We start from the raw sequence: 26,473 nt of genomic DNA, 5'->3' as shown, positions 1-26,473 counted from the left end.
CTTCATTAAAAAGTTTAAAACAGTTGACTCAGGAACTGTTATCCAAGTCTAGAATTTATAGTTCCTGATAACTTTTAGAATCCTCATCTGGAAAAATTCTCAGACACCTTCAAAAAAACTACCTTTGCTGGCCAGTCGGTGTGGCTCAGCGGTTGAGCATCAACCTATGAACCAGGAGGTCACAATTCCATTCCCTGTTGGGGCATGTGCCCGAGTTTCAGGCTTGATCCCCAGTGTGGGGTGTGCAGGAGGCAGCCAATCAATGATTCTCTCTCATCATTGATATTTCAATCTCTCTCTCTCTCTCTCTCTCTCTCTCTCTCTCTCTCTCTCTCTCTCCCTTCCTCTCTGAAATCAGTAAAAATATATTTAAAAAACAAACAAACAAAAGATCTTTGTTGCTGCCTTCTTGAACTGTTGGACCCGGGCAGAATTCGGGAAGCCTATGAGCTTGTTCTGCACTGTTGCCTTCCTGTTCTGCATGCTGGCTGTGAAGATGCAGGTGTGGAAGTAGTCTGCTTCCCTTTCAGACTAAGCTGCCTTCTAGAGTTATTGCCCCAGTTCTTGACTGACTCCTGAAACTTTCTTAACTTTCTTGCTTCTCATTTGTACTGCCCTGCTTTTTCATTTAGCATCCAAACAAAAAATTCATGAGCTCATATACAGCAAGGTAGCTCAAAAGTTGATAAGCATATGTTTCCTCCCTTCAGCTAAGTTTCAGCCATTCAGTGATGTATCCGGACCTCTCTTTCACTGGAGCATCCTCCTTCACCTCCTCAATTTTTGATTTGCCCTGGGGTTCTGGTCTTGGTTTGTTTCTCATTTTTTCCCCCTTCAGCACTCCTCCTGGCTGATCTCGTCCATGCAGTAAGTAGTTCAGCTGCCTACTCTACTTGGAAGACCTGCCTGCAGGCATCTCAAGCTCAGTTTGTCCCCAATGGAATCAGTTACCTTCCCCATCTACCCTATTTTGCCTTTTTTGTTGTTTGTTTTCATCTCAGTTAGCAGTGTCATCATTTGCCAAATTGTCCATATTAGAAACATCAGAATTATCTTCAACTCATCTATTTTCTCCATTCTACCTATTCAGTTGTCTATATAATGATTTTGGCACTAAAATACATGTTTACCCCCTTACTTCTGAGGCACAGGGAAGAGAGCTAAGCCTGATGAACATCTATCTCTGCCACTTACCGCAAATCAGCTTGGCCCTTTCGTCATCTCCCAGGCCCCAGTGTCCTCACTTGTGTAATATGGACAATGATACTGACTTAGTGGATTGCTCTGGTGATGGGTGATTTATGCAGAGTCTAGAACTGAGGCCAACAAGTAGGCAGTGGTCCATGAATGCAAGCACTGACCTCGCAGGCCACACCATCTCCTAGTGAACAATGGCTTCCCCACTGCCTCCCTGATTCCAGACTTTCTCTGTTCTCCTTCATGCTTCATCTGAAACCAGAGTTAACTTTCTAGTTAACTTTGATGGCCTCTATTGCCAGTGGTTAGTGTGGATTGCCATGTCTTTTCCCCCTCAGCTCCAAGCTACTTTCTGCCTCATCTCCATCACCCATTGGCCTCTAGGAACTTTCCTTTGAAGATCATGACTTACTCATGTTCTTAAAACATTTTCATTTATACCATAACAATACATGTGTAACAGGAATAGAGAAGTCAAAGTAATGTTTAGCCTGCAACATAAAACAGAATAAAATTAATGCACTTTTAAAAGTGAGGATACATCTCATTAGGAACCGACTTAAGGCAATAAGTGTGGTGTTTAATAGCTTTTACTGGTTTGTTTTGGTTTCAATAGCAGACAGAGGATGGAACTCATAAGAAGATAACTTGCTGTAGGTCCCTGGGGATTCCAGTGAGGTGAGAGAGGAGTAAGCAGGACATCTCTATGAGAAAGGGAGTGACTCGTGTTTTTAAATATATGTTTTGATTGATTTTAGAGACAGAGGAAGGAAGAGAGAGAGAGAAACATCAACTAGATGCCTGCTGCACGGCCCCTACTGGGCATCAAGCCTGCAACCTGGGCATTTGCCCTGACCCAGAATTGAACCAGCTACCTTTTTGTGCATGGAAGACATGCTCAACCAGCTGAGCCACACTGGCCAGAGTGTGACTCACTAACTTTTGAAGTTATGGCACCATTAACTAAAGAGTTAAACACATAGCATAGATCTACTCCTGAAAAATGAGCAAAGCAAAAATTAGACCAACTTCTGATTCTTTTTCCTTGCTCATAAGGACACTGGCTTTTTCTAAGATAAACAAAAATCACCCTCCAACTAACATTGCCCTTAATTCTGGAAGTTTTTTCCACTCATCTTATCTTCAGTGCCCTACCTGCTTGCAGTTCATCAACTCCCAAACGTCAGCATTATGGAAAGTAATAAGGGAAATATATGAATTTATTGCTTCATTTTCTGTGTGCCCATATAAATGGTGCTTTAAAGTTAAAAATAAATAAATAAATAAAGCAGCAAGCTTATCATTTCATCTCAAGGAATGTATAAAGTCCTTAAAGTCAGGAACAAGATCTTCCTGTTCTCAATCCTTCTAGCCTAATGACTGCTCATAGTTAAGCAAGGTAAATTTTTTACCCTTTATGTTATACTAGACGCTTGGTGCACGAATTCATGCATGGGTGGGGTCCCTCCACCAGGCCTGTGATCGGGGCCAATTGGGGCCATCTGGCCCAGTCCTGATCAGGGTGGATTGGGGCCAGCTGATTGGGGAGAGGGGCTGTGGGAGGTTGGCCAGCCACAGGATATTGGCTGTGGGAGCATAATGACCACCAGGGGGCAGCTCCTGCATTTAGAATCTGCCCCCCGATGGTCAGTGTGCATCATCGTGACCAGCTGTTCGGTCATTCAATCATTTGGTTGCTTAGGCTTTTATATGTGTAGATAGCTGTAAGCCACTGAGATTAGGTCACTTAACAAAAAGAATGCTTCACAGAGAAATCCAGCCATTGAACAAATGTTTATTAAGTGTCTACCATTTGCCATACATTATGCTAAAGTGGTGATAAAATGGAGTAAGTTCCTGTTTTTATGCGACTTAGCTGCAGATGCAGGAAAGAGGTTATAAACAAGTATATAAGTAGATAATGTAATTTCAGAGAGTGATACAAACAGAAATATAACATTTAAAGCACCTGCACATTCAGTAAGAGCTGTGAACATGTTATGGTTGTTTTGAAAGCATCTTTCCCAGACCATCTGGGCTTCTCTTTCATCTCTGTCATATAATCACACGAATTCCAATCTTGGTCCACTTCCTTGCAAGGAAAACTCATCTACTCCACCCACAGCCTTCATCACACTTGTGCTCTTGACTTCTTAGGATTCCATAATATCAAAACCACAGGAAACAGGGAGTTCCCAAGTGCACCAAACTCTCCATGTCCATTGAAGACTCATGAATAATAGTCAAGTTACAGAATCTCTCTGACATGGCAGTTTGAGCAGGTAGAAAGGTGGCTGTATGTGCATTTGTCTCTCTTAAAAATAGCAGTAATAAACTTGCTCATCTCCCATGCAAATGGTGATGCCTAACTTAATGGATAGCCAGTCACCTTTAGCCTTCTCAGGGTTTCCCATTTGCCTGAGGGTGGCTGTTGGCAAAGCATTAGGCCAAAAATAATCGCTCAATTGTGAACATGTTATTTGATAAGCTGTAAGAGTTCACTGACCAAAATCAGTTACTTTAACAACTAGGCTATTTATGTTGTTCTATTGTCATGGGAAATTCTTTAGTTTCTTCATTCTGTCTTCAACAAACCTTTCCCTGCGTACACAGAAAGAGTTCTCCAAACCCACTTCATGGATTCTGTTTTCATAACTCCTTTCCTTTATACACTGAGTGGCCAGATTATTGCGACCATCTGACATTTGTAGGCAAATTAGCCGTACACTGCATCGTATGGGATATGGAAACCGAAGGCCTGTTTGAACACCTTTGCTGTCTGCAGTTACCAAGATAAAACGTCTCCAATTTGCACAGGAACACAAGGATTGGATAGTCGAGCATTGGAAAAAAGTCATGTGGTCCGATGAATCACGTTTCCAGTAGCATCATGCAGATGGCAGAGTGAGAATTTGGCAGAAACAGCGTGAAAGCATGTACCCCACATGTACTCACAACCCTTCAAGCTGGTGGGGGCAGTGTTATGGTTTGGGGCATGTTTTCCTGGCATGATTTGGGCCCTTTAATTCGTGTGGAACAACGTCTGAATAGCACAACCTACCTAAGTGTCGTTGCTGATCAAGTTCATCCTATCATGTTGATGGCATATCCCAATGGAGATGGCTTCTTCCAATAAGACAATGTGCCATGCCACGGTGCTAGTATTGTGCAGGAGTGGTTTCAAGAACATGAGGGAGGCTTTACCTTGCTTAGGTGGCCCCCACAATCACCAGATCTCAATCCAATTGAGCATTTGTGGGACAAAGTTAAAAGAGCCATCAGGCAGCTGGTTCCACAACCATCAGATCTCACAGAACTGGACAGTGCTATTCATCAGGCATGGTGTCAGATTCCTCGCATCACCTTTCAACATTGTGTGGAGTCAATGCCAAGAAGAATCACCACAGTATTGAAGGCAAAAGGTTGCACAACAAAGTACTGATGGGGTGGTCATAATAATCTGCCCATCAGTGTATAGCAAGCAGTCATTATTCCTCTTTATAATAATACCTCTTAAATTTTATCTAGTGTCTATTTTCAAGTAGCTTCTTGGAGCTCTATGTACTTTACGGCTTATTATTTACACCTACTTATTGATAAAGATGACACTTTATATAATTTTAAGGGGCTTTACAATTATTCTTGCTAATCACTCGTCCCCATGCCCCACTCATTCTAGAAAACATCACCATTTTGAAGATGATTAAGTAGCCCCACGACTTAGGGGAGGAATATCTGTTTGGAACTTAGGGCCCATGGAATTGTTACTAAGATAGAGGCCTCCTGCTTCTAAATGTGACTTGGGGGTAATTTTTTGAGTGCTCAGGTGCAAGGAACTCATGTTACATAGATCCTCAGATTGTATCAAACCTTCTCCTTACTAATGCTGCTGAAGTGTCACTTTAAGCCATCTGTCAGTTTTATGTTTCGGGTTGTGATTTGTGATTCCTACATCCTTTTGGCTTTGGAGGGTTTTCCCCTCGAGGCAAGGGGGAGCACTGAAGTCTGGAAGAACAGGATTGCTCCGTATTCCATTCATTCCATCTTATGTCGAGTGTTGCTCTGGGCTTGCCCCTGTGCTCACACAGCACTGCCTTTCCTCAGTTTGCCCTTTGAGACCCTTCCTCAGAGGCTGACAAAGATGGTCAGAAGAACTTTGTATCTTCTGCTCGATACCAGCTCTGGGTGGGAATTTATCCACTGACACACAGACTTATCAACTCGACTGAGCACCTACTGTGTGTCAAGCACCGAGTATGCCGGAAATCATTTCTTGTAGACTTCAGTCATTGCTTCATATTTACTTCACAAATTCTCTATGTATTCTTTCCGTCTTTCATAAGAACAGGGCATTTTTCTTAATTAAACCTGGCAATTCTTGGTATCTGTCCCCCCAAAATGCGTATGTTGAAATCCTAATGCCTTAGGCAATGATATTAGGAGGTGATTAGATCATGAGGGTAAAGCTCTCATTCATGGGATTAGTGCTATTATAAAAGAGACCCCACAGTGTTCCCAAGCCCCTTTTGCCACGTGAGTACTGAGCAAGAAGGTGCCAGCTGGCACCTTGATCTTGGACTTCCGGACTCCAGAACTGTGAAAAATAAATGCTTGTTGTTTATAAGCCACCTAGTCTGTGGTATTTTGTTAGAGCAGCCTGAATGAACTAAGACAGTATGTGAAACTAACAACTAAAAGGATGTAATGAATGTCCTTGGTACCTCTACATTCCAGAGTGTTCTTTTGGGATGGGAATCTGAGAGGCACTCTAGATTTTTTTAGTGTTCCATCCATCAAAGAACTAAGCTTTCCTTCCCGACCCTACTCCAGCGCATATTATGCACTTCCATTGAAATGGTACTTTTTATTACCTTGGCAATGTAAATGTCCAAATTCGAGATGATAGGCATACAAGGCAGAAAAAGTTGGCATTGTTAATGTTGCATTTAGAAATTTAGCTTTTTTTTTTTTTTTTTAAATATATTTTATTGATTTTTTACAGAGAGGAAGGGAGAGAGATAGAAAGCTAGAAACATCGATGAGAGAGAAACATCGATCAGCCGCCTCCTGCACATCTCCAACTGGGGATATGCCCGCAACCCAGGTACATGCCCTTGACCGGCATCGAACCTGGGACCCTTCAGTCCGCAGGCCGACGCTCTATCCACTGAGCCAAACCGGTTTCGGCAGAAATTTAGCTTTTTATTGTAGAAATTACCTATAACATGTGAGTGCACCTGTAATATACCTTTAAAAATGTTTTAGGAAACAAGAAATTTGGCTGATTCCAGCTCACCCCTATAGCACTTTTCCAGTTTTGCCCTCACTAAGTTTGCATTTATAGCTAACCATTTAATTTACAAAGTTAAAAACATCTTTTTGGATGTAGAGAACTTTGAGATAAACTGAGTTTTTGTTGTCCTTTGCTAATTATCTCTGTAATACTTTTCAAAAATTTTTCCTTACAAAGTTAGTAATCAGGATTGTTAAAAATTAACTGCAATGGTAAATAACCCCCCAAAGAATAATTTGTCCCCCAAAGTGCTTAGTTTATCTATTTTTAATTCACCCTTCATTTGAAAAAACTTTTTGAAAGGAATCTCTCTCTATATAAAACCCTAATATGCAAATAGACCAAGCCGCTGACAACAGAACAAGTGGTCGCTATGACGTGCACTAACCACCAGGGGGCACACAGAACATGGCGGGCGTCGACCATGGTGGGATGGTGGAGCAGGTGAGCTGGGGTGCCAGACCAAGGCGGGGCGCTGGTCACTGTCATCGGGCCGAGCCTCTGGTGGTTACTAAAAATTATTTGCTCCTGTGCGCAGCGGTCACGCCTAGCACTCGCACCTGCTGCCGGCAGGGCCCCCACTGCCTCATCCACTGCCAGTACCCAGCTCCAGCCCTGATCACTCAGCACCATCAGCGGGTGCAAGCGGTGGCTGGTGGCCCTGATCGCTCCTCAGGGCCTCTCCACCTCCCCCTGCTCCTGAGGGGCGATTGGGGCAGCAGCACCTCTTGTACCCACTGCCAGTGACAGCCCTACTCACACCTGCAGCCAGTGCCAGAGCCACTGCTCACACCCACTGCCAGTGCCTGGCACGTCCCAATTGCTCGGCACCATCAGCAGGTGTGAGCAACGGCTGCCCCCAATCACCCCTGAGGGCTTCTCCACCTCCCCCTGCTCCTGAGGGGTGATAGGGGCAGCAGCCTCCACTCTCACCTGCTGGTGGCGCTGGTCCCACTTGCACCCGCTGCTGGTGGCTGGTCCCAACCACTCCGTTCAGTCAGACAGTGTGAGGGCGCCTGGGCCATCAGCGTGTGGGAGCTGCAGTGATGGGAACAAGGCTGCTGACAGACAGGACCAGGCACCGTGGTGGGAGGGGCGCTCAGGATGGGCCGAGACCCGCCCCTGTGCCCACCGCAGCCTGGCGGCCCACAGTTCCTTTCAGAGTGCACCTTCTGTGGGCAAGTTGCTCCATCTTTCTGCACTTGAACTTTTTCAGCTGAAGAAGTAATAGCACCAGCTCTGTCCACCCCACAGCATTGTTATGGGGATTAAATGAGCTGACAAATGTGAAAGGGTCTTGAAATTTAAAACATACCGGCATGAAAAGAATTCTCAGTGTTGTTCGCTGTGCCAACTATATGCCTGAATGAGAATAAAAAGTGTGTGTTTTTTTATTTCTGCATACATGTCATGAAAACTACATAAAGGAATTTTGAAAATAAAATACAGATGACCTTTGAACAATGTGAGGGTAAGGGACACAGTCAAAAATCCACATGTAGCTTTTGACTCCCAAAACACTTAATTACTAAGAGCCTACTGTTATATGTATTATGTACTGTATCCTTAGAGTAAAGTAAGCTAGAGAAAAGAAAATGTTATTAAGAGAATTGTAAGGAAGAGGAAATGCATTTACATTACTGTATTTATTGGGGAACAAAATCTGCGTATAAGTGGACCTATGTAGGTCAAACCCCTATTATTCAAGGGTCAACTGTGGCCTCTCTCCAAAGTTCCAATAGTTAACAATAAATTCATTTCTTTATTTAATTAATATTTATTAAGCACCAGCTAGCGCCAAGTTATTCGATTGGGTGGATTAAGAAGTACCAAGATTAATGAATGTGGATTTGGAAACAAAGACTTACAATACAATATGTAAATGTCAGAAATGACATACCTTCTTTCCATTCACTCATCTTTATAAGCACAAGTTCAGCACATAAAACTGGTGGGTGTAAGACCTTCAATCTGTCAATAGTAGAGTTTAGACAAGTACTACACTCTTACCTTGATAGCCCTCTCATTATTTAGGTACCTAGACTAAAAAGGACGTGGAGAGAAAAGAAAATATTTACTGGTTTGGCTCAATTCCTGTCCTTACTACTATGGACCCATAATTCATGTCATCATAGGAATAGCCTCATGTCCTGGCTTCTAAGGCTAAGACTCTATTTATGGGTAAGCAGGAGCATTATCGTTATCTTAGGACTTGCCTCACAGTTCAGGCCACACTAGAAATTGGAGTGTGAAGAGAAGAGATTTCTGTCTGAGCAGCGTATCTTTACCTTTCTGTCACAGACAAAACTTGGCCAATGGCAGTTCACTCAGCCTGCTTTTTATTAATATTGGTGGTGACGGAACACACCCAGCTTCATTACCAGCTCTTCAGGTGCTTTCAAACATAATGGCTTTTGTCTCCCCCATTTAAGTGCTGGGGCGAGGAGAGCTACAGGGCAGCGAAGGGACAGCTGTCTCAGCACCCGCCCCGGGAGCAGCGCGAACCCTTCATCTCCAAGGTCTCTCTAGTCCTCAACTCATTTACATGAGGTTCATCTGGCTCCCAAAGAACATCTTAGATTTTAGATACTCTTTTCCAGGTAAGGTCATTCATATGTATATATTCACTCCATAACTTTCACATGCCGTCATGAACGGAGGAAATGTAAACATATGGTTGTCTTAGGGACAGGACTCTCATTTCCCTATTTGACCTTTGCCCACTTATTCATCATGTTACCTTCCTTCCTTCCAGAAATAGCGGTGGTGACTGCTACCGGCCACCTTGGTTTATGGGCCTCAATCCAGTGGATAATCTAAGCAAGATTACTGTGCAGTGGAGAGTAAAGAACCTTCATTCCCCTCCAGGCGGACTCCATTTCCCTAGCTGTGGGTCAAGACTAAGTTCAGAGGTCAGAGACCTAGCAAGATAGTGGGGTGTATTTCAGGTCTTCAATAGGAAGGAAATGGAGTGGAGCACACCCTTATTTCCCTTCCCCACCATTATTCCCACGAAAGGACCCCCGGTGAGTACTGAGGAGCCTGATTGTGGTGATGGAGGACAGGTGGGGACGTGGAGCCTGGGAGTGAGGACACCAGGACTCAGTGATCCAGATCTGTTTCGGGCTGCTTTCTGCGTTGTTCCATCCAAGCTGAGAGCACTCTTGGCTTCCCGTCAGCTCACACCTCCTGGAGCGGTGCCTTAGTCTGCACTTTTGGACGACTGCCTATTCTGTCTGTAGCATCTCATCTTTTCTCTGTGTGTTTAACTTGCTGTTTTCTTGGCTAATCTGCATGGAATTCTTCTAATTCCAATAAACTGCAGTGCAATGTGTATTTCCCTGGCTAACAATATGCTAAGCCCAGTGAGTATAATGAAGTAGGGAAGCAGGTTTTTCTTATTTGGGAAAAGAGCGCCGAGTTGGTCTTTTGAGGCAGATGCTCCAGTGCCAGGCAGGACTTCAGTGTGACCAAACAATCTTTGCATCGCCTGCCTCCTTTAGATGCCCTGCTTCAGGTCAATCATGGCTCCGATCAGCAGGAACTCTGGTGCCCACAGAGTTAAAATATTTCCCAGGTCCCCAGTCCCTGTCCTCCGCATCCACGACCCAGGGTGGGGCTAAGGGTCTTGACCTTGTCACTCTTCCTGAGGACAAGAGCAGAGGAATTGATGAATCCAACTGTGAATTCCGTGTCCCGGAAAAGAAAGAAGCAAAAATCCTTTCCAGCACAACAACTGATCCAAATCTTCTCTTAGTCATCCGTGTTGCTTGCTGGTAGCTGAGAGCAAAAAGAAAACGTGAATTTGGCTTTGCTATTAAATGTAGAGGAGCAAGGTAAACGAGTCCCTTATTTTCCTTTCCAAATTTTTAAGATGGTAATTAGGAGAACTAGCACCAGGCAGGCCTGAGTGAATACAAACAAGACCCCTATAGGCAGTGCAGTGTATTAATGTAAAAATATGCCTAGACAACGTAACTTGTCAGAGAGGATTATTTCTACTTAGTGAGTCTGCAGGAGCCCCTTTGCTCCACCATTCAGAATTTGACTAGAGAAGAGTGTGGGGCAAGAGAGAGAGAGAGAGAGAGAGAGAGAGAGAGAGAGAGAGAGAAGGAGGGAGGGAGGGAGGGAGGGAGAGCGCGCATTAGTGAACAGCTACTGTGGCATTGATGTTTGAGCGCACTTCTGAACTGGCTTTGTTGAGACTATCAGTGTCTCAGTGCAGAAAGCATGCGCTGTCCCAAATCCGCTGTTACTATGAGAAATGAGGAGCTGCTTTTAAGGTATGTTCGGTGGCCTTTGTTTTAATGTGTCTTTTTCTCATTTCCAGAGCTGGTTGAAACAATAATCCTGCTCTGAAGCAAGTATCTTAGAAGAGGGGGGAAAAAAATCTAGAGAGAGAGAAAGAGAGAGAGGGAAACAAAATTGAGACCAAGAGACTGGGAGAAAGAGAGAGCAAGCGAGAGAAAGGACAAGGACTGCTGCTGCGTGCGAGTTCTATTTGCAGGAGTTGCCTTTTGAAAGCATATCATGTTTTTGCTCCCTGCGATTTGTGAGTGGCCAGTGGCTCATTTTAAAGGCTCCGAATCTGGCTCTTGGTTTGCCTTTTCCTTTGCAATGTCTAAGCCTCTTTCCTTATTATGCACTCTGCATGGAGTAATGACCGAAAAAGGAGCTAAAGAGACCCCATATTAGACTTGCATTCCAAATACCGCTCTAATCTGGACTTAGCCTACCTAGATAGTCCTTCTGTGTTACCAGGTTTGGATCACTTTATCCTGTTTGCCAAAATGTGTACCTTTTAAAGACCTCTGTTCATGCATGGCGTCCTGGGTCCCTATGTATTGAAAACAAATATTTGTTTCCTGTATCTGTGTTAGGGTTCTATCGCATACCAAGAATGAGCCACCACTGACCTTTTGGGAAGCAGAGAAAGAATTATGAGAGATTTGGCATCCTGCTTTGAAAAATGTAGTCTTTTGTTTATTTGCTAGCAGACATTGTAGCACTGAATACATCTTTGGGTCTGACAATGGGACCCGTTGAACAATGGAGCTGTCAAACTAGCTTAATGCATGTCTGGGCCCTTTTTTTTCTTTTTCTTTCTCAACACCCTTTTTATCTGCTATAATCTTGTTTGTATAGACTATACGGAATGAATAGCTTTTGGTACTGCTTGTTTGTGGTCTTGTGCTTTTAAAAAATTTAATATCTGCCGTTCATAGAGCTTTTTGCATTTTGCAGCTATGTTGGTTGGATTAAGTTAAAGATTTATTGCTTACCTCTCTGTTAACTACAGAAAGAAATGTATTGATTGAGACTGCTTGTAATACCATTATCATTCTGGCAAATACCTTGTTATCAGACATGCCTCTACAGTATTTATGCTTGGGGATTTAAAATTTGTCTATTTGGTGGGCTTACAGAATGTAGCAAGAAAGAAGTTAAGAGAAATATTTCTGTGTTGAAGTAAATTATAATTTTTCATCTTGATCTCCTCTTTTGGCATACAAATAGAGAAATGGTTTAGAAATTCAAAGATAAGTGAGAACTTTTGCCCTTATTATTTTGGTCACAAACTATTATTATATAGTCTGATAAGTTAAAGGTCTCTGTGGAACATATTGATTTCTGATATATGGTTATGTGCTCATAAAAATGCATTTCCATGAAGGGCAAACATTTCTCACATACATCCTCAATTTTTTTTTCTTTTTATGACATAAGCATCTATTTCTAATGTGAAAACAGTGAGACTTCAAAAAGAGAAAATGGAAAAATCTGTTTTGAACTTCTCATAATATTAAAATCGCTTTTATTCTCAAAATATATATAAAAGAATGGACTTTATAATATTAAATGGTGCCCTGGCCAGTTTGGCTCAGTGGATAGAGCGTCAGCCTGTGAACTGAAAGGTCCCAGGTTCAATTCCGGTCAAGGGCACATGCCTGGGTTGTGGGCTCGATCCCCAGGGGGGGACTTGCAGGAGGCAGCCGATCCATGATTCTCTCTCTATCATGGATGTTTCTATCTCTCTCTCCCTCTTCCTTCCTCTCTGAAATCAATAAAAATATATTTAAAAAATAATATTAAATGGTAATTTATTCACATGACAATCATCACATTGAGATTGGTTTCTGTAAATAATATTTTTTTTTTTACCTAACATTTTAATGTTTTGTTTTATTTAGCTGCTTGTGCCAGAGCAGTATTTTGAAAAATATCAGTAAATTTATGGAGAGAGATTAAGGACCTAATTTTTTAAAAAAGAAGGAGACTCATTTTAAAGGGCAAAATTTAAAGATATTTAGTTACAATTATTTCCTCTTAGATTATATTATGGTTTAAATTAGTGAAAATACCGGTAAAAAAGGAACAAGATATATTCTTTATGAAAATACAGTTATGAAATAGTAACTGTTTTTTAGAGTTTGGACTTACATTTTAATTTATTAAACTTAAGTTGAAATGTTATGAAATACTTAACTCAGAATAATTTAAATTAATGTTACAGGCTTAAAAAAATTGCCTTCTTAAGTATAGATTTTTCTATGGACAATATTTTCAGAGCCTGTGTGGACCCAAACGTATCTGCAATATAATGATATTTTTAAAGTTATCCATTGTGAATAGAATGGATTTTAAATGCGTACTTATTATGTTCTCTTACTCCCAATGGGATCTGAACTGCTCACTCCATCGGGTATGCCAATAATTGCTTTTAGGATGAGCTCATAAAAGGTAATTGGTGAAGCTTTATAACTGAAGCTGGCCCACTGTTACTAGCACACCTAGATGCTGCTTTCATGGGAAATTTTTATTCCAAAGCAAAGGTTGCAAGCAAATTTTTTTTTTTTTTTTTTTGTGGTTTGGAAGAAAAATAGTTCCCTGTGCTCCTTAGCTGCCTGTCAGTAGCACACTGAAATAAAGAGATAACTTGGGAACCTCCATGTTGAATTTTTGACTAAATTATAATTATTTCCCTGAGATCTATTCACTTGGATTTCTAGGTGGTCTTGAGATCCCCTTTTCAGCATTCCACATCCATATTCTCTTTTCCTTTAGCCTGCTGGGGAAGGTAGGAGATTGCCTAAAGTTGGCAAACTTGTCTGCATCTATGTTCACAACAGTAACAAGATGTGTAATCTGTATCTTGCCATCAGTGTGGTGATCCCCCTCCATAGTGACCTAACGAAATGTCAAAGTACATTTTAATTCTAAGCCAGGACTTGCAGAAAAGAAATAGCAAAAGATTCAAACTGGGAAAATGGCTTCTTTCAATAGAGTGACCAGTGCACCCTTCACACACAAGTCTCCGGAATACCCACGTAGCCATGCTCAGCAGGCCACAGGCTGAGATCTGTAACTTCGATGTATTGGTATTCCTTTATTTGTTAAAATAAAACCTCACCCTTTTCTCTCTCTTTTTTTTTTTAACAGTCGTGTATACAATAGCAAAATATTCTTCTGGGACTGAAAATCAAAGAAGAACATTTGATTAATATGCATATCTGGAACTTTATAGCAAGTACAGATTGTGCTTGAATAGGTAGGAAGTCATTCCAAGAGTGAATCAATACTAATTATTGTAATCAGGGGGGTTAATTAGGTGAGAATGTGGCTGATGGGAAGTTCATTGCTCAGAGCCCTGGAAATACCCAGGTTGATGAAAAGAAAGGCAGGATGCAAAAGGAAGAGTGCGGTGTAGGAATGATTGCTCCGACTCGGGGTCAGTGTTCTCAGAGGTGAAGCACACCTGATTTGGTGTGATCGGGTAGTGAGGATATTAGAAATCTCCAACTTAGGTCCTCGCGTAGAGATTTCTGTAAAAGTCATTGGAACTGCCGCTTGTTTAGTGGCATCTCGCCCAGATCCATAGCATCTTTCTGCACCTCTTCAAACAGTAACAAGTACAGTCTATTCCGTTGCAATCATGCCTTTGATCATCCTTATTAGCCTTCCTGAATTTCTTTCTACGGTTTGGTGATTCCTGGGGATTTCCCCTTTCATAAAACTATTGATTGCTTCTGTAATGTTTATTGGCTTTGGGAATTTTCTGAACTCACAGTGACTTTTTTTTTCTGTAGGAAAGATGAGGCGGCAGTGGTTTGGAGAGGATTAAAACCTGTGGCATTTTCCTTAAGGGACTTGGGGAAGAGGGTGTCAGAGGAAGGAAAGCATATGTGAGGTTTTAATGTTGTAGCCCATTAAGACTGGAAATGAAGTGTCCTAGAGCTGCAGCACCTTTCTGATCATGTGACACCAATCTACAGAGATTGGGCTGAGATGGAAGCCAGACATACTTGTAAGAGTGTGAGTGTGTGTGTGTGTGTGTGTGTGTGTGTGTGTGTGTGGTTAACCCTGACTTGCGATGAGGTACACTTGGTTCCCAAACGCAGTCTTCTGCTTCACGTGATTATCTTTAAGGATTATCATGCACAGGTATGTTTGTCTTCTCCATAGCATTCTCTTCCTTGTGGGACTCATCCCAAGCCCATTTCCTTGTATGTCAAGGCCATCAGAGTAAACGGAAACTGGCATCTGTGGGGAGAGGATGACAGTGGCCCAGAGTGACAGGTATTACCAGGACAGCTCGAGCTGCCACCTCAGCCCATTCCAAGTTGACCCACCCATTACTGGCTGCTTAGGACTGTGATGAATCACTGGAGTTTATGAAGCAGGACTTGCCAACATGCCCTCGGAGCAAAAGAAACACTAGAATTTTCCTGTAAAATCATTCTGTTCAACCCGCTTTGTTGTCTTGGCCAAGAAGAGCTGTCCGGGGCTTTTTAAATGCCTGTCTTGAGAAAGGTGGCAGCTGCAGTCCGTAAAACTCTGCTGAAACCTATGGATGGCATTGCTGGCTTTTAGCTGGCGTGTGAACAGACTAGAATGGGCACAGCTGTGCCTGATGCAGACATGGATCAGATGCTTCTCACCCTCCCGGGATGCTGCGCATCTCAGTAATTCAAGGGCCTTGCAATGTGGTTGCCTTTGTCATGGTATTCCTTTGTTAATATCTTGGTCTGGGACCCCAGCTCTCTTTTGGGTTCTGTGAGACGGCTCCCTGCTCATTCAGAGGTGATTTAAGAAGCGCTTCTGTAAATGAAAAGTGCACTGAGTTGGGGGTGGTTGGCATGAATTCCTGGTGGCAGCAGTTAGGATTCCTTTGACCTTCTCTTTGGAAACTGACTTGATAAAAAGGGATGGAGACCTCGTTCCAAGCCCCAGCGCCTACTCTCCATCAACCAGAATCGTCCTCTTCCCTCTGGTTTAGATTGTTGGTCTCAGACGTTGAAGTGTCAGCGGAAACTCTAATGCTGTAGAACAATAACATTGAGACTGGCTTTCTCTTTCTTCCCACCTTGCCAGCTCCAGGTTTAAACAAAGATTGGAGGGTGTGAGTGTTATGCTTGGAGGTAAGAAATAACATCAAAATTTATTAACCATCGACTCTATGCCTGGCACTATATGAGGTGGTTTCTTTTATCTTTTCTAATTTAATTCTTACATATATCCAAGAGGTCTGTTATTCCCATTTTAAAGCTGAACAAACTGAGCTCGAGAAAGGTAAAGTAATAGGCCTAGAGACACAGCTTGTAGTGGAAGGGATTCTAACTCAGGGCTCAAAACAACTCTTTCCTTGGCCAACTTGAAAGTATAACAATTGGATATTTGACACATAAAAGTCAAGTCTTCCTCTGGGCCTGCATGCCCACTGTGGACTTTGATTGGTACACACCTCCTGGTTTTGCCACTGAGTAAGCTGTGAATTCAGAAAGGGAAAAGAAAGCGAACGAAATCTCAGCAGTGTTTTGCTTCTGAGTTCTGACCACAACTCCCCTCTGTGTCCCGGCTTGTTCATGAGGTCTTTGAATTAAAGCATCTTTGAATTAAAGCGTCCTAAGCCTCACTTTTCTCAGGCTTTAATCTGTATAATGGGAACAAATGTTGGAAGGACTAATGGAGTGCTTTAAAGCTTTATGAAGTTGAAACATGACTTTTTATCTGTATGCATGGCCAAAATATCTCATGCTGGGATCATAACAAATCTGGCAATAAAGACATATTGTGCTCAATATAGGACATAGCCTCAGCCATCAAGAAGCTCACAGCAGTTGTGAGACAGAGCAGTGGGTAAGAAAGTATCAAGTGGTGTAATGCAGAGGAGGGGGACATTGAACTAGGCCTTGAAGGACCGATGAGTGAGGAGGAGAGGGAAGGTGTTCTTAGAACACCTTGGTCTTATCTTTCTATTGAAAAGAGCAAAACAAAATCTTCAGCCTCGTCACCTTTCTTTTTCAGATTCTCAATGTCATTCACATCTCTCCTTCTCTCTAACCTTGCCACATTCCTATGAAATAGGACAAATGTAGCTATTAGCCTCCAGAGAGTATGGGGAAACTAAGTGATTGGGTAACACAAAGGTTTATACTCAGCAGTAGAGACAAGATGAGAGAATACATTCCACTTAGCTTGGGTAGGTAGCTACACCACTTTTCCATGAAGATTTTAGGTAGGTTTTTTGTTTGTTTGTTTTTTTAAGAGAAAGGGACACACAATCTTTTTTTTTTTTTCCTAATGGACTTCATGGGAATTAGCATCAAAAGCAAGCTTAAATAAAAAGCCACTTGGGATCTTTTGAAAACCTCTATCATAAGCTAAAAATGGCTAGAGATTTGAACCATATTGTAGGGAAAAAAATAAATTTCCTGTGCTCAAAACCTTAATGTATTTTCAACCTCCATGTCACATTAATAGCTTGGTTATATAATTGCGGTGGGAATAATTAGGCTAACACATTGTACTTCTTATCTGAGGATCATGGTAGGTGTTGATTTTCCAGCCAGTCATCCCTACAAGGAAATGAGGGCCACCCATGTGACAAAGGTCTAGCGAGGAATCAGAAAATTAAATGGCGTTCCCAGCATCCATCAACTCTGGCAGAATCACATGCAGAATGCAACAGGTGTGGTTCTTAAATCATATAATCTTTTTCACTCAGTTTGAAAGCAGCATTTGCCTTAAAGAGTCTAGTCTGCAAGCACCATATCAGATGACTTCTGATCCTCGTAACCAGAAGCTCTTTGATGGGGCTCTGTCATCAGCGTGGATAAAGTAGATTCATGCATTTTGTTTTGCAGAACCCCAGGCTTTTGCTCTCTAATCCTCACTCTAATTCATTTGTTCAGGGAAAGGAGAGACATTCAGGCAAATGGGGCTGTCATGCCTGCAGAGATTTCCTCTCAAGTTGAGACTGTAATTCTTGTCAAGGGCTGCCTAGGGCCGTGGTCGGCAAACTGCGGTTCGTGAGCCACATGCGGCTCTTTGGCCCCTTGAGTGTGGCTCTTCCTAAGCCTTAGGAGTACCCTAATTAAGTTAATAACAATGTACCTACCTATATAGTTTAAGTTTAAAAAATTGGGCTCTCAAAAGAAATTTCAATCATTGCACTGTTGATAGTTGGCTCTGTTGACTAAAGAGTTTGCCGACCACTGGACTCTAGGCCAACTCCTCTCCCCCTTAGGCTAAAACTTCCATTGCGCTTTCTTTCACCCCCACCTGTTGCTGGTTTCTCTCTGGACCTAGTATTTTGCCTGCTATTGTATCCACCCAGCTGCTGCCACTCAGCTGTTGTCCTCCATCAAGCAACCATTTCTCCTTTTTAAATTTAACAACACGTGACAGTAAGATGAGAACTTTGGGCCAGTTGGGGAAAACCTTTTGTGGGGGTGGGAGTGTTGAAGGGCAGATTGCCAAGAACTAAAACCCTCATTCTGATAGGTATAAATGTTGTTCCTACCGCCAGCCTGGCACCAGATAAGGGTGCCTGGTATAGTCTGACCAATCTCGGCATCTTCAAGAGGCCACTGAAACATTCCTTCGGAGTTTTTTTTTTTTTTTTCCTGGGTGCCTTTGTGTCCAAATCGCCATGCTGGACAGACAAGCCTTGTTTGTCTCCCCATCCTTTCTCCATTCTCCTTCCCAGTTTTCACATCCGACTTACTCACTTTGTGGGACACAATCGTACAGCCTCCCCCTCCCACCCCTTGTCTGGAAGGAAGCCCAACTCCAGAGACAGCTGTTCCTAGGTCGGAAATCAGCCTTGGTCAAGGCTAAAGCAAACTTGATTTTTCTGGCAGATAAGCAGCCCACAACAACTCACTTCACTTTTGTAGTCACCTGCCTCTTCAGACACCAGCTGCAGAGGGAAGCTTCTGGTATTGTCTGGCTTCCATTTGAGAGAGAGAGCGAGAGAAAAGAGAAAGCCTAGGGTGGGGGGAACAAAGAAGGCAGCAGCGGTGTAATGGAGAAAGAAGGAAAAAGGAAAAGCAAGTTAGAGAGGGAAGTGATGAGCTGGCTGGGCTCTGGGTCTGTCAGATCCCCAGTGTTAACCTTTCATCCCCTGGGAATGGAAGCTTCTGAAAACCCTAGAAGGGCACCGCATTTGAGAGCCAGAAGGTATGTATGCAAAGAATGATCTTCAGGTTGAGGGCCTCTTCAGAAGGGAGATAAATTCAACAGTATGTGTTTTTGCTCTATTAAAAACAGATTCAGAAAAATACAATATTGCAAAAAGCCAGTAGCAGCTGTTCTCAAGGGAGAGTGACTATTTAAAATTCCCGTAAAAATGTAAAATATGAATTTAATAACGATCTCATCTTTATTGGCATTTAATTTCACTTAAGTTGTTTTAAGACTGTGATAAAATCTCCATTCCAGAAGGTTTCAAAAGTGTGTGGGGGAGATAATAAGGCGATAATTTTGAACTTATGATTGGTGATGTATTTATTTTTTAGATGATACTTTTATGAAGCTAAGAAAATATATATTTACAATGTCTCACTTAAGGATCTGTTTGTTTGTTTCCAAGTTGCTAATAAAACTGGGTAAACCCAGAACAATCCCATGGCCACAAAGTCAGATACTCTCTCAGGTACTTAAAATTCATGCAGATTTCAATTTTATTGGCTGGAAATGATGGGAAATCCCCTTATAGGGCCTCTATTTCCTGCTCCAAATGGCTTTGAGCACACTGGGCTTTATTTTATTTTATTAACATAAACCAAATAGCTATGTTAATAAAATTTGAATTTGGAAATGGGACAGGGGAAAGATGTTCTGGATTCTTGTTTGTAATGATGAGCCAGAAGTGAGGAGGGGAAAACCCTTTTATGAAGGTGGCTTTTTGAGTAGACAAAGTCGTGCTGGTTCATCTATAGTCACGTAGCTGATAGGTTGCTTTTAAAGAGATTATGATGCATAAAGTTATGTGTAGGAATATTTTTTAATGGAGATTTGTCATAAAATAGACAAGGTTGTCTGCAGGAGAAGAAAATTCTACAGATGAAACACCAGTCTTTAAGTTGTCATATATACATGTACAAAGATGCTGAAAGGTCTGTAGTTGAGGGACTGCATTCTGATTCATTGATTGAGGGGGGTGACAGGAATAGGATTGTTTGATTTCAAGCAGTGTGTACTCTATGTACAAATGCATTTATTAGCATTCTGTTTCTATTGAGGGTTTTGTTCTTTTTTAAAAAATGCCGGTGATAATTCAGTGCTCAAACAATGACATTGGACAAAACTCAGTTTGAGATGAGGCATGAGGGGGAAAGGGGTTTGCTGAAACAGCACAGTGCACCCCACTGCCTTGGAAGGCCTCATATAAAAATGAGGTCATTCAGAAACTTTCCCTTGAAGAGCTTCCAATTCTTGAATTGCCTTTTGTTTGGGAAATGAATAGCAAGTTGATTAAAAAAAGAAAAAAAAAAAAAAGGAGACAATTAGGGAAGGTAGGGGGATGGGCCTAGGGATGAGCTTGAGGTTTTTCTGCAACGAAGCTAAAACTATGAGGAACGTCATGGTTCCCGACAGCTCTGTCCTTCATGGTGTCACCAACCAGGTGGCATCCACAAGAGGAGCCTGCTAATGGCCCCATCCTCTCTCACTGCTGTTAGTAAGATCCTTGGCTATAAAATAGCTTCATTGAACCCGAATGTTCAACAGCCCCCAGTGGAGCTGTCTGCCAAATAACTCCAACTGCCAAAACATGCTACCTGGTGGCTCATTACTGCACGAAAATTTAAAAAGGGGCCCCACTGAGTTGTATTCAGATATATACATATTTGCCTTCTGTCAAAGCATTGAAATGAAAAATTTAAGCTTTTCATCAGGTGGTATTTGGTTGGATTTTTGTTTTGTTTTTGGTTTTCTGCTCAAACCTTTGAAATTTATGTACATATGCTGATATCATGGAAACAAAACCCTATGGGATGTGTGTGTGTGTGTGTGTGTGTGTGTGTGTGTGTGTGTGTGTGTGTTTTGTTTCTCCCTGGCACCTACATCAAGTGCATTCGCTACATTACTTGTGTATTTGGCTGCCAAACTATTTAAACTCAATCGTATCCCATAAGCTTTCCTTGGCTCATGCCGTCACTGTATCCCACATAAGAGTGATCTTTTACATTTGACCCCAGTTTTGCTTCTCACTCTAAATGGTAAAGCAAGTGTGCTTTGAAAACTCTGGTACACTAGCTGTTGAATAAGGCAATAACCTATGCACTTGTAATTCTTTCTCTATGACCTACTTACACACTACTTCACCCTCCTTATAGTATGATTAAAAGCTTCTTTGAATCCACCATCGCCTCCAGGGATTGGAGGCAAGAATTTAACAAACTGCTGAGAAGGCTTAAGTCAGTAAGAGGGCTTCCCTACAGCTTCTCCCAACTAATTCACATGCAATTAAGGGGAAAATAAATATTTCAGAAGTGTACATGTTAATGAAGCCTTTTCTACCTTATGGAATGTAGACATAGATGGAGCTTTATTCCAGAGCTGATTTGAAAATATTTTTTCTTTTGATTAATGCAGTTGTGCTCTGCTTCTGTTCATTCATTTTAAAATAAATTTGTTACATAGTCAGCTCATTATATACATTTGGGATTTATGTAAATAATGGGTAGAAAACCAAGAACTGTCAAGGTTTGTCTCATTTATCCAGCTAATTATTAAAATCATTGAAAGACCAACAGAATTCTTAAAATTTTAAAGGTAGCCTGCAGTAGCTGAGGGAGGGATAAATGTAACCTAGTATTATTAGGAAAAGTTTGGGCATTTTGAATGTACAAATTCATTTTATTGCACCTGCTTTTCAATTCCTTAAGAATCTAGACCTGGTTCCTCAGAAAGGCAATGCTTTCAGATGAAGGTTAGTCCTAGCCTTACATTCAATGCTCTTGGAATTGGAATTATCTTGGTCAAAAGCCAGATATACTGTTCAGCTGAAGAAGGAAACGGAGTGAATTATGTATGTTTGGCCTTAATTGAATACTCCAGGCCTGTTACTCTATATTGCTCAATGCATCAAGCCTGGATTTAAATTGCTATGTAAATTTAAATTGGTATATACATATCTATTTTCCTTCATAATCTCTAAAGATGGTCAATTCTCATTACCACACAAGAAATTGGTGAGAAAAAAAATATTTTTTCCTCCATATTGTGATGTCTGATACATTTAGCTACAAGCAGTACATTTACACGTGACTAAATTGTTTAACCCCCTGGCTACCGTGATTACCAAGAGGCAAACTATTAACGTGAGCTCTGCGATTTATGAGGTTGCTTTAGAATGTGAATTAGTCCATGAAGTAGTTTTACATACTTGTGACGTTGTGGAAAGTTCAGTTTCATCCAAATAACCAAACAATAAAACAATAATGAGAATGCTAAATTAGAATGCCACCATTATACATCATTTATCTTTTAAGAGTTTGAGCAAATCACCTGGAAAAAATCAAACTCACCTGCTTCTATTTATTTGTAAGTATCTTGTCATTTTTCTCAATTCCTATCAGTAAATCAGTCACAAATCTGAAATGGGTATTTAAGCTTCATGGCCATGTAGACCTAACACTGTTCCATGAAGTCACTGTTGCTTTTTTAATCCTTGTATTAAATACTAGGAACTGGCAAATTCATGATTTATCTTTTTAAAAGAAAACATGATTTATTACTGTTTCTTATTTCCATTCCTTTATAATTATTCGTGTTTCCAAGATGATACAAAAGGAATCATAACTGTACAGAGATTGATTCGTCTTTCTCCTTAAAGCTCTGAGATAAGTCCCGGAACGTCACTTGGGCCATTTATGAGATATTTACTTTGGCTAAACCACGAATCCTATTTCAGTTATTTTGGTTCGTTCACACACAGACAAGCGTATCACACCCACACCGAGAGCATGCAAACCTTTGGGATGATTCTCTCTCCGGTGACTTTGGGATATGGTTTTGACCGGCCCGTGAACTAGGCTTTGGCCACACAGTGGCACGAAACCTAGCATCGCTTCTTGGGCCTCTTGCCAGCGCCTGGAAACGGGGAATTAAGAGGGACAGGGCAGACTCCGAGCGTTGAGTATCTCTAGAAGATGCTCTGGGACCCTAGGAAAAGTCGGGCTATTTTTAAAGCCGGTGAGCTCAGCAGCCCCAGCCGCCTGCCTGGGGCAGGTCCCTCCCCCGGGCGGGCCCTCAGGGGTTAAGCGGCGGCGCGCGGGCGCGGAGCTCCGCCTCCGCTCCCCGCACCTGGCGCTCCGCAGCCGCGGCCTCGGCTCCGGCTTTCGGAGGGGATTGGCGGAGCGCGGGAGGGGGAGAATGTGACAAGTGCCGGCTCGGGCGGCTGCCGCGGGGAGGCCGCGCGCACCTGTCCCTGCCCGTCTCGCCGGCCGCGGCCGCTCGGACGCGCGCACCGCCGCCGCCCCCCGCCCGCCCTCCGAGCGCCTCGTGCGCCGCCAACATGACTTCTGCCTTCAAGCTGGATTTCCTCCCGGACATGATGGTCGAGGGGCGCCTGCTAGTTCCGGACCGAATGTGAGTGGGGTCCCACGGGGACGGGGGGTCGCGCGGGCGTTCTCCCCGCGACCCCGAGCGGGCGGCCTTGGCCAAGTCGCCTTCCGAAGCCCCGAGGAGGGAGAGGCAAGCGCGGCGGCTCCGCTGCCCGGGGGACGCGAGTGGAGACTCCGGATCAGCCGCCGCCTCGGGGCTTCGGAGCCGGCGCTGGGCTTGGGGAGGAGGGAGAGCGTCCTGACCGGCCGAGCGGCGCGGAGACGGGGGTCCGGGATCGGGTTCGCGGAACCGGCGAGCCAGGCCAGCGAGGAACGGCCGGCGGGGCGCGGTGTCCGAGGGTCTGGGCTCGGGGATGGCCAGCGGGGCGCGGCGTCCCGGGGAGGAGAGCGCGCGTGCACGCTCGTGCCATTGGAATTGCGGGGCTGTGGGAGCTCCGGTGACCCCTTTAAAGATCCCTTCTTACCATATTATCCGCTCTTCTGACTTTCCATTTGCCAAGATTCCTTTCCTGCGGTGGGAGAGTGGGAGGAAGAAGAGGGAAGAAAGAAAAAAAAAAGGGGAGGGGGCGGTTAATTATAAAGCATTACAATAGCCAGGTGTGCTCTCTGGCAGAAATTAGTGGTAATTTTTACGTAATCGTGGTGGTTTTGTCTGGGATGCAGCCTATAATTTAATAATTAATGTGCTTCTGGTTGTTTTACATGTCGTCAAACGAGGGTAGTTTATTGGGAGAAGTAGGAGCTGGGGTTCCTGAGGAAAGGGAAGTATGCCTCGTTTTTATCTGGTTGGTTAGTCTTGATGGTGCCTGAGCTGGTAAGAGAAACTTTGATCCCCTCAGCAGGACCTCTCTGTGTGTCAGGCGTGTGGTGGAAGGAAAACCTGAAGAGAGAGACCAGGGATTGCCAGAAGTGGGTCTAAAAGGTCTGTGTCCATTTAGAACTGGAATATGTGAGATTGATTGCCAATTACCGGGCAGGATTTTTGGTAGTGAACCCAGGCTACAATTAATCTAGGGAAAAGGGACTGCTATCCTTGGTAAGAGTCCACATAGAATGTTCCCTATTCTGCACACTGTTAAGACTTAACATCCATATTCTTTCTGGCACATTACTGTACTTGTAGCAATTTTCATGCCATTCCGAGCTTTATGATCCATTTCCCTGGCAACTAACTTTCCCCTACGGTGCTAGATTCTTTTTCTTGTATGTTAAATGTTATGAGTTGAGAGATTCTTGAGAAACTCCGCAGCGGCCAATTATTTGAGCCCCTAGGAATTTTTTTTTTTTTTTAATGGGGGCAGGGGATGATAGTTATCTGTTAAATGAGAATTGTCTTTTCACTCGATATTAAGAACATTAACTTGCTTGTACACACGATCAGGTTCATTATCTCAACTAAGGTAATCAGATAATATAAATTAAAATATTGAATTTCATTTTGGCAGTTTTCTCAGAGAAATTAATCTTGGTTAGTAACATTCCCATGATACTTGTTTTAAAAGGGCTCCGTCTTGTCCTCCTTAAATGTGTGTGTGTGTGTGTGTGTGTGCTATATAGATATATAGATGTGTGATATATAGATGTTTGCACATTAGCTTTTGAAAGTTTTGTGTGTTTTTTCCTCTCCAGAGGAATGTGGGGCTGAACTGAAGGATTGGCTTATCATGATTTTGAATTTCTGGTCACCTGCTATGTAAGTGGCCATAATATATCTAGCTAATGAATGCTCTATGAATTTAAAGTGTTAGTGGCCTCTGAAAGGTGCTGTCTCTTGTCAGTTAAATTATGAAAGTTTAATTTGTCCTTTTCATTAGGTGGATAAAGGTGGCTAGTTCAAAATATTTGCTCTGAGTAGAGCCTTTGTATTTTAGCCACAGAATATCCATGCAAATCCTAAGGTCACTTCTACCCCACTTCTCTTCCAGATGTTAGTTGTTTCCAAATGATGTCCTTTGGCATCAAACTTAAATTGTTTTCAGGGTTTGCCAACTATTGCTTAATTGACCTTTTACAAATAGAGGAGAAGTAGAGGATATGTAAATGACGATCTTCTTATTTGTCTCCTTAGCCCTGAGAATACTGTACCATGTTTACGAAAGAGTTTGCAATTAGCTCACATTAGAGACTAACGTTGGGGATATTGAAGGGTGTGGGGGAGGGCATTGATCAATTGAAAATACTTTGGCCACATTCATACAGTTGATATGATAGCTGTGTGGCTTTAATGTTGTCCAGACTGGTTATCATGTATGGTATATCGCCCCTTGCATTGAATTTCAGTTGACTAGATATTGGCCTGTTCCTATAAGGAAGTTAAATAAAGCATAGGGGCTTTACTTGTGCTGATTTCTTTTAGAGCAGTAGGATGTATTTTTGATGGCATTTTCCCAGGAGAATGAATACATTAGATAAGTTTGTAAGATGTAATATGTTTGAGTCCTGGAGGCAGATGAACAAATAGCTTTGGAGATGAATTATTACGCTTCATGGCCCCACAAGCCATCCAGTGTTTAAAAAGCCCAGGTCACTGAAGGCTCTATGGTGGTATAGAATTATTAGGACATATGCTTCTAAGTCTTGGGGTTTTAATATTCATTAATAAACTGTAAGTGGAAATGGACCCTTTAAATTATCTTAACTAGTAAAGTTTTGTTGTATCAAGTGCAATAAAGATGAAAATAAAATAGGAACTGTTTTTTTTTTTTTTTTAAATCTGTTCTAAACTGGGGTAGCTGGTTTTGGATTGGTCTTGGGGGTTTCCTCCCTTGTCTCACCTTTTTAATGATCATATATGCATTTAGGGTTTCTAAAAGTTTTTTAAAATTTTGAACAAAAATATAAGAAATAATATCTCGGAAGTAAGAAATTACAGATGGGAAAATCTATAAATGCAACTGCAAAAGTACTAATTCAGATTGTGATGTTAAAATAACATGCTGAGAAGAAGCTACCAATAAATTAAAATGAAATCTTATTTTTCCCCCCCCACAATCGGTAAGTAACCTTATTGAAAATGACAAAAGTTATCCTGAGTGTATATTCATCAATTTGGTGAATTCCCCTGCTGTTCATTAAATCCTTCCAAGTATAAGGATAACTAAGAATATCTATTTGTGTCTAATTGAACTGA

General features: G+C 42.3%; 1 protein-coding gene across 10 annotated transcripts in view; it reads left to right on the top strand.

Annotated features, from left to right (window-relative positions):
* CELF2 (CUGBP Elav-like family member 2) overlaps positions 1 to 26,473 on the top strand; it is a 559,234-nt gene that overhangs the window by 220,214 nt on the left and 312,547 nt on the right. Inside the window, exon 1 of one of the 10 annotated variants that reach the window (XM_036341318.1) lies at positions 23,036 to 23,368. The exons of 7 other annotated variants lie outside the window; for them this stretch is intronic. In XM_036341318.1, coding sequence (XP_036197211.1) covers positions 23,295 to 23,368 — 74 coding nt within the window. In that variant the 5' untranslated portion in view covers positions 23,036 to 23,294. Of the gene's footprint in view, positions 1 to 23,035; positions 23,369 to 26,473 lie in introns of those variants that run through there. 2 more of the 10 variants (XM_036341326.1, XM_036341335.1) reach the window with 2 other exon arrangements.

The sequence above is a fragment of the Myotis myotis genome, unplaced genomic scaffold (genome assembly GCF_014108235.1).
Source record: "Myotis myotis isolate mMyoMyo1 unplaced genomic scaffold, mMyoMyo1.p scaffold_m19_p_1, whole genome shotgun sequence".
Classification (NCBI taxonomy): Eukaryota; Metazoa; Chordata; class Mammalia; order Chiroptera; family Vespertilionidae; genus Myotis; species Myotis myotis.
This window is presented reverse-complemented; position numbering and strand designations above follow the sequence as displayed.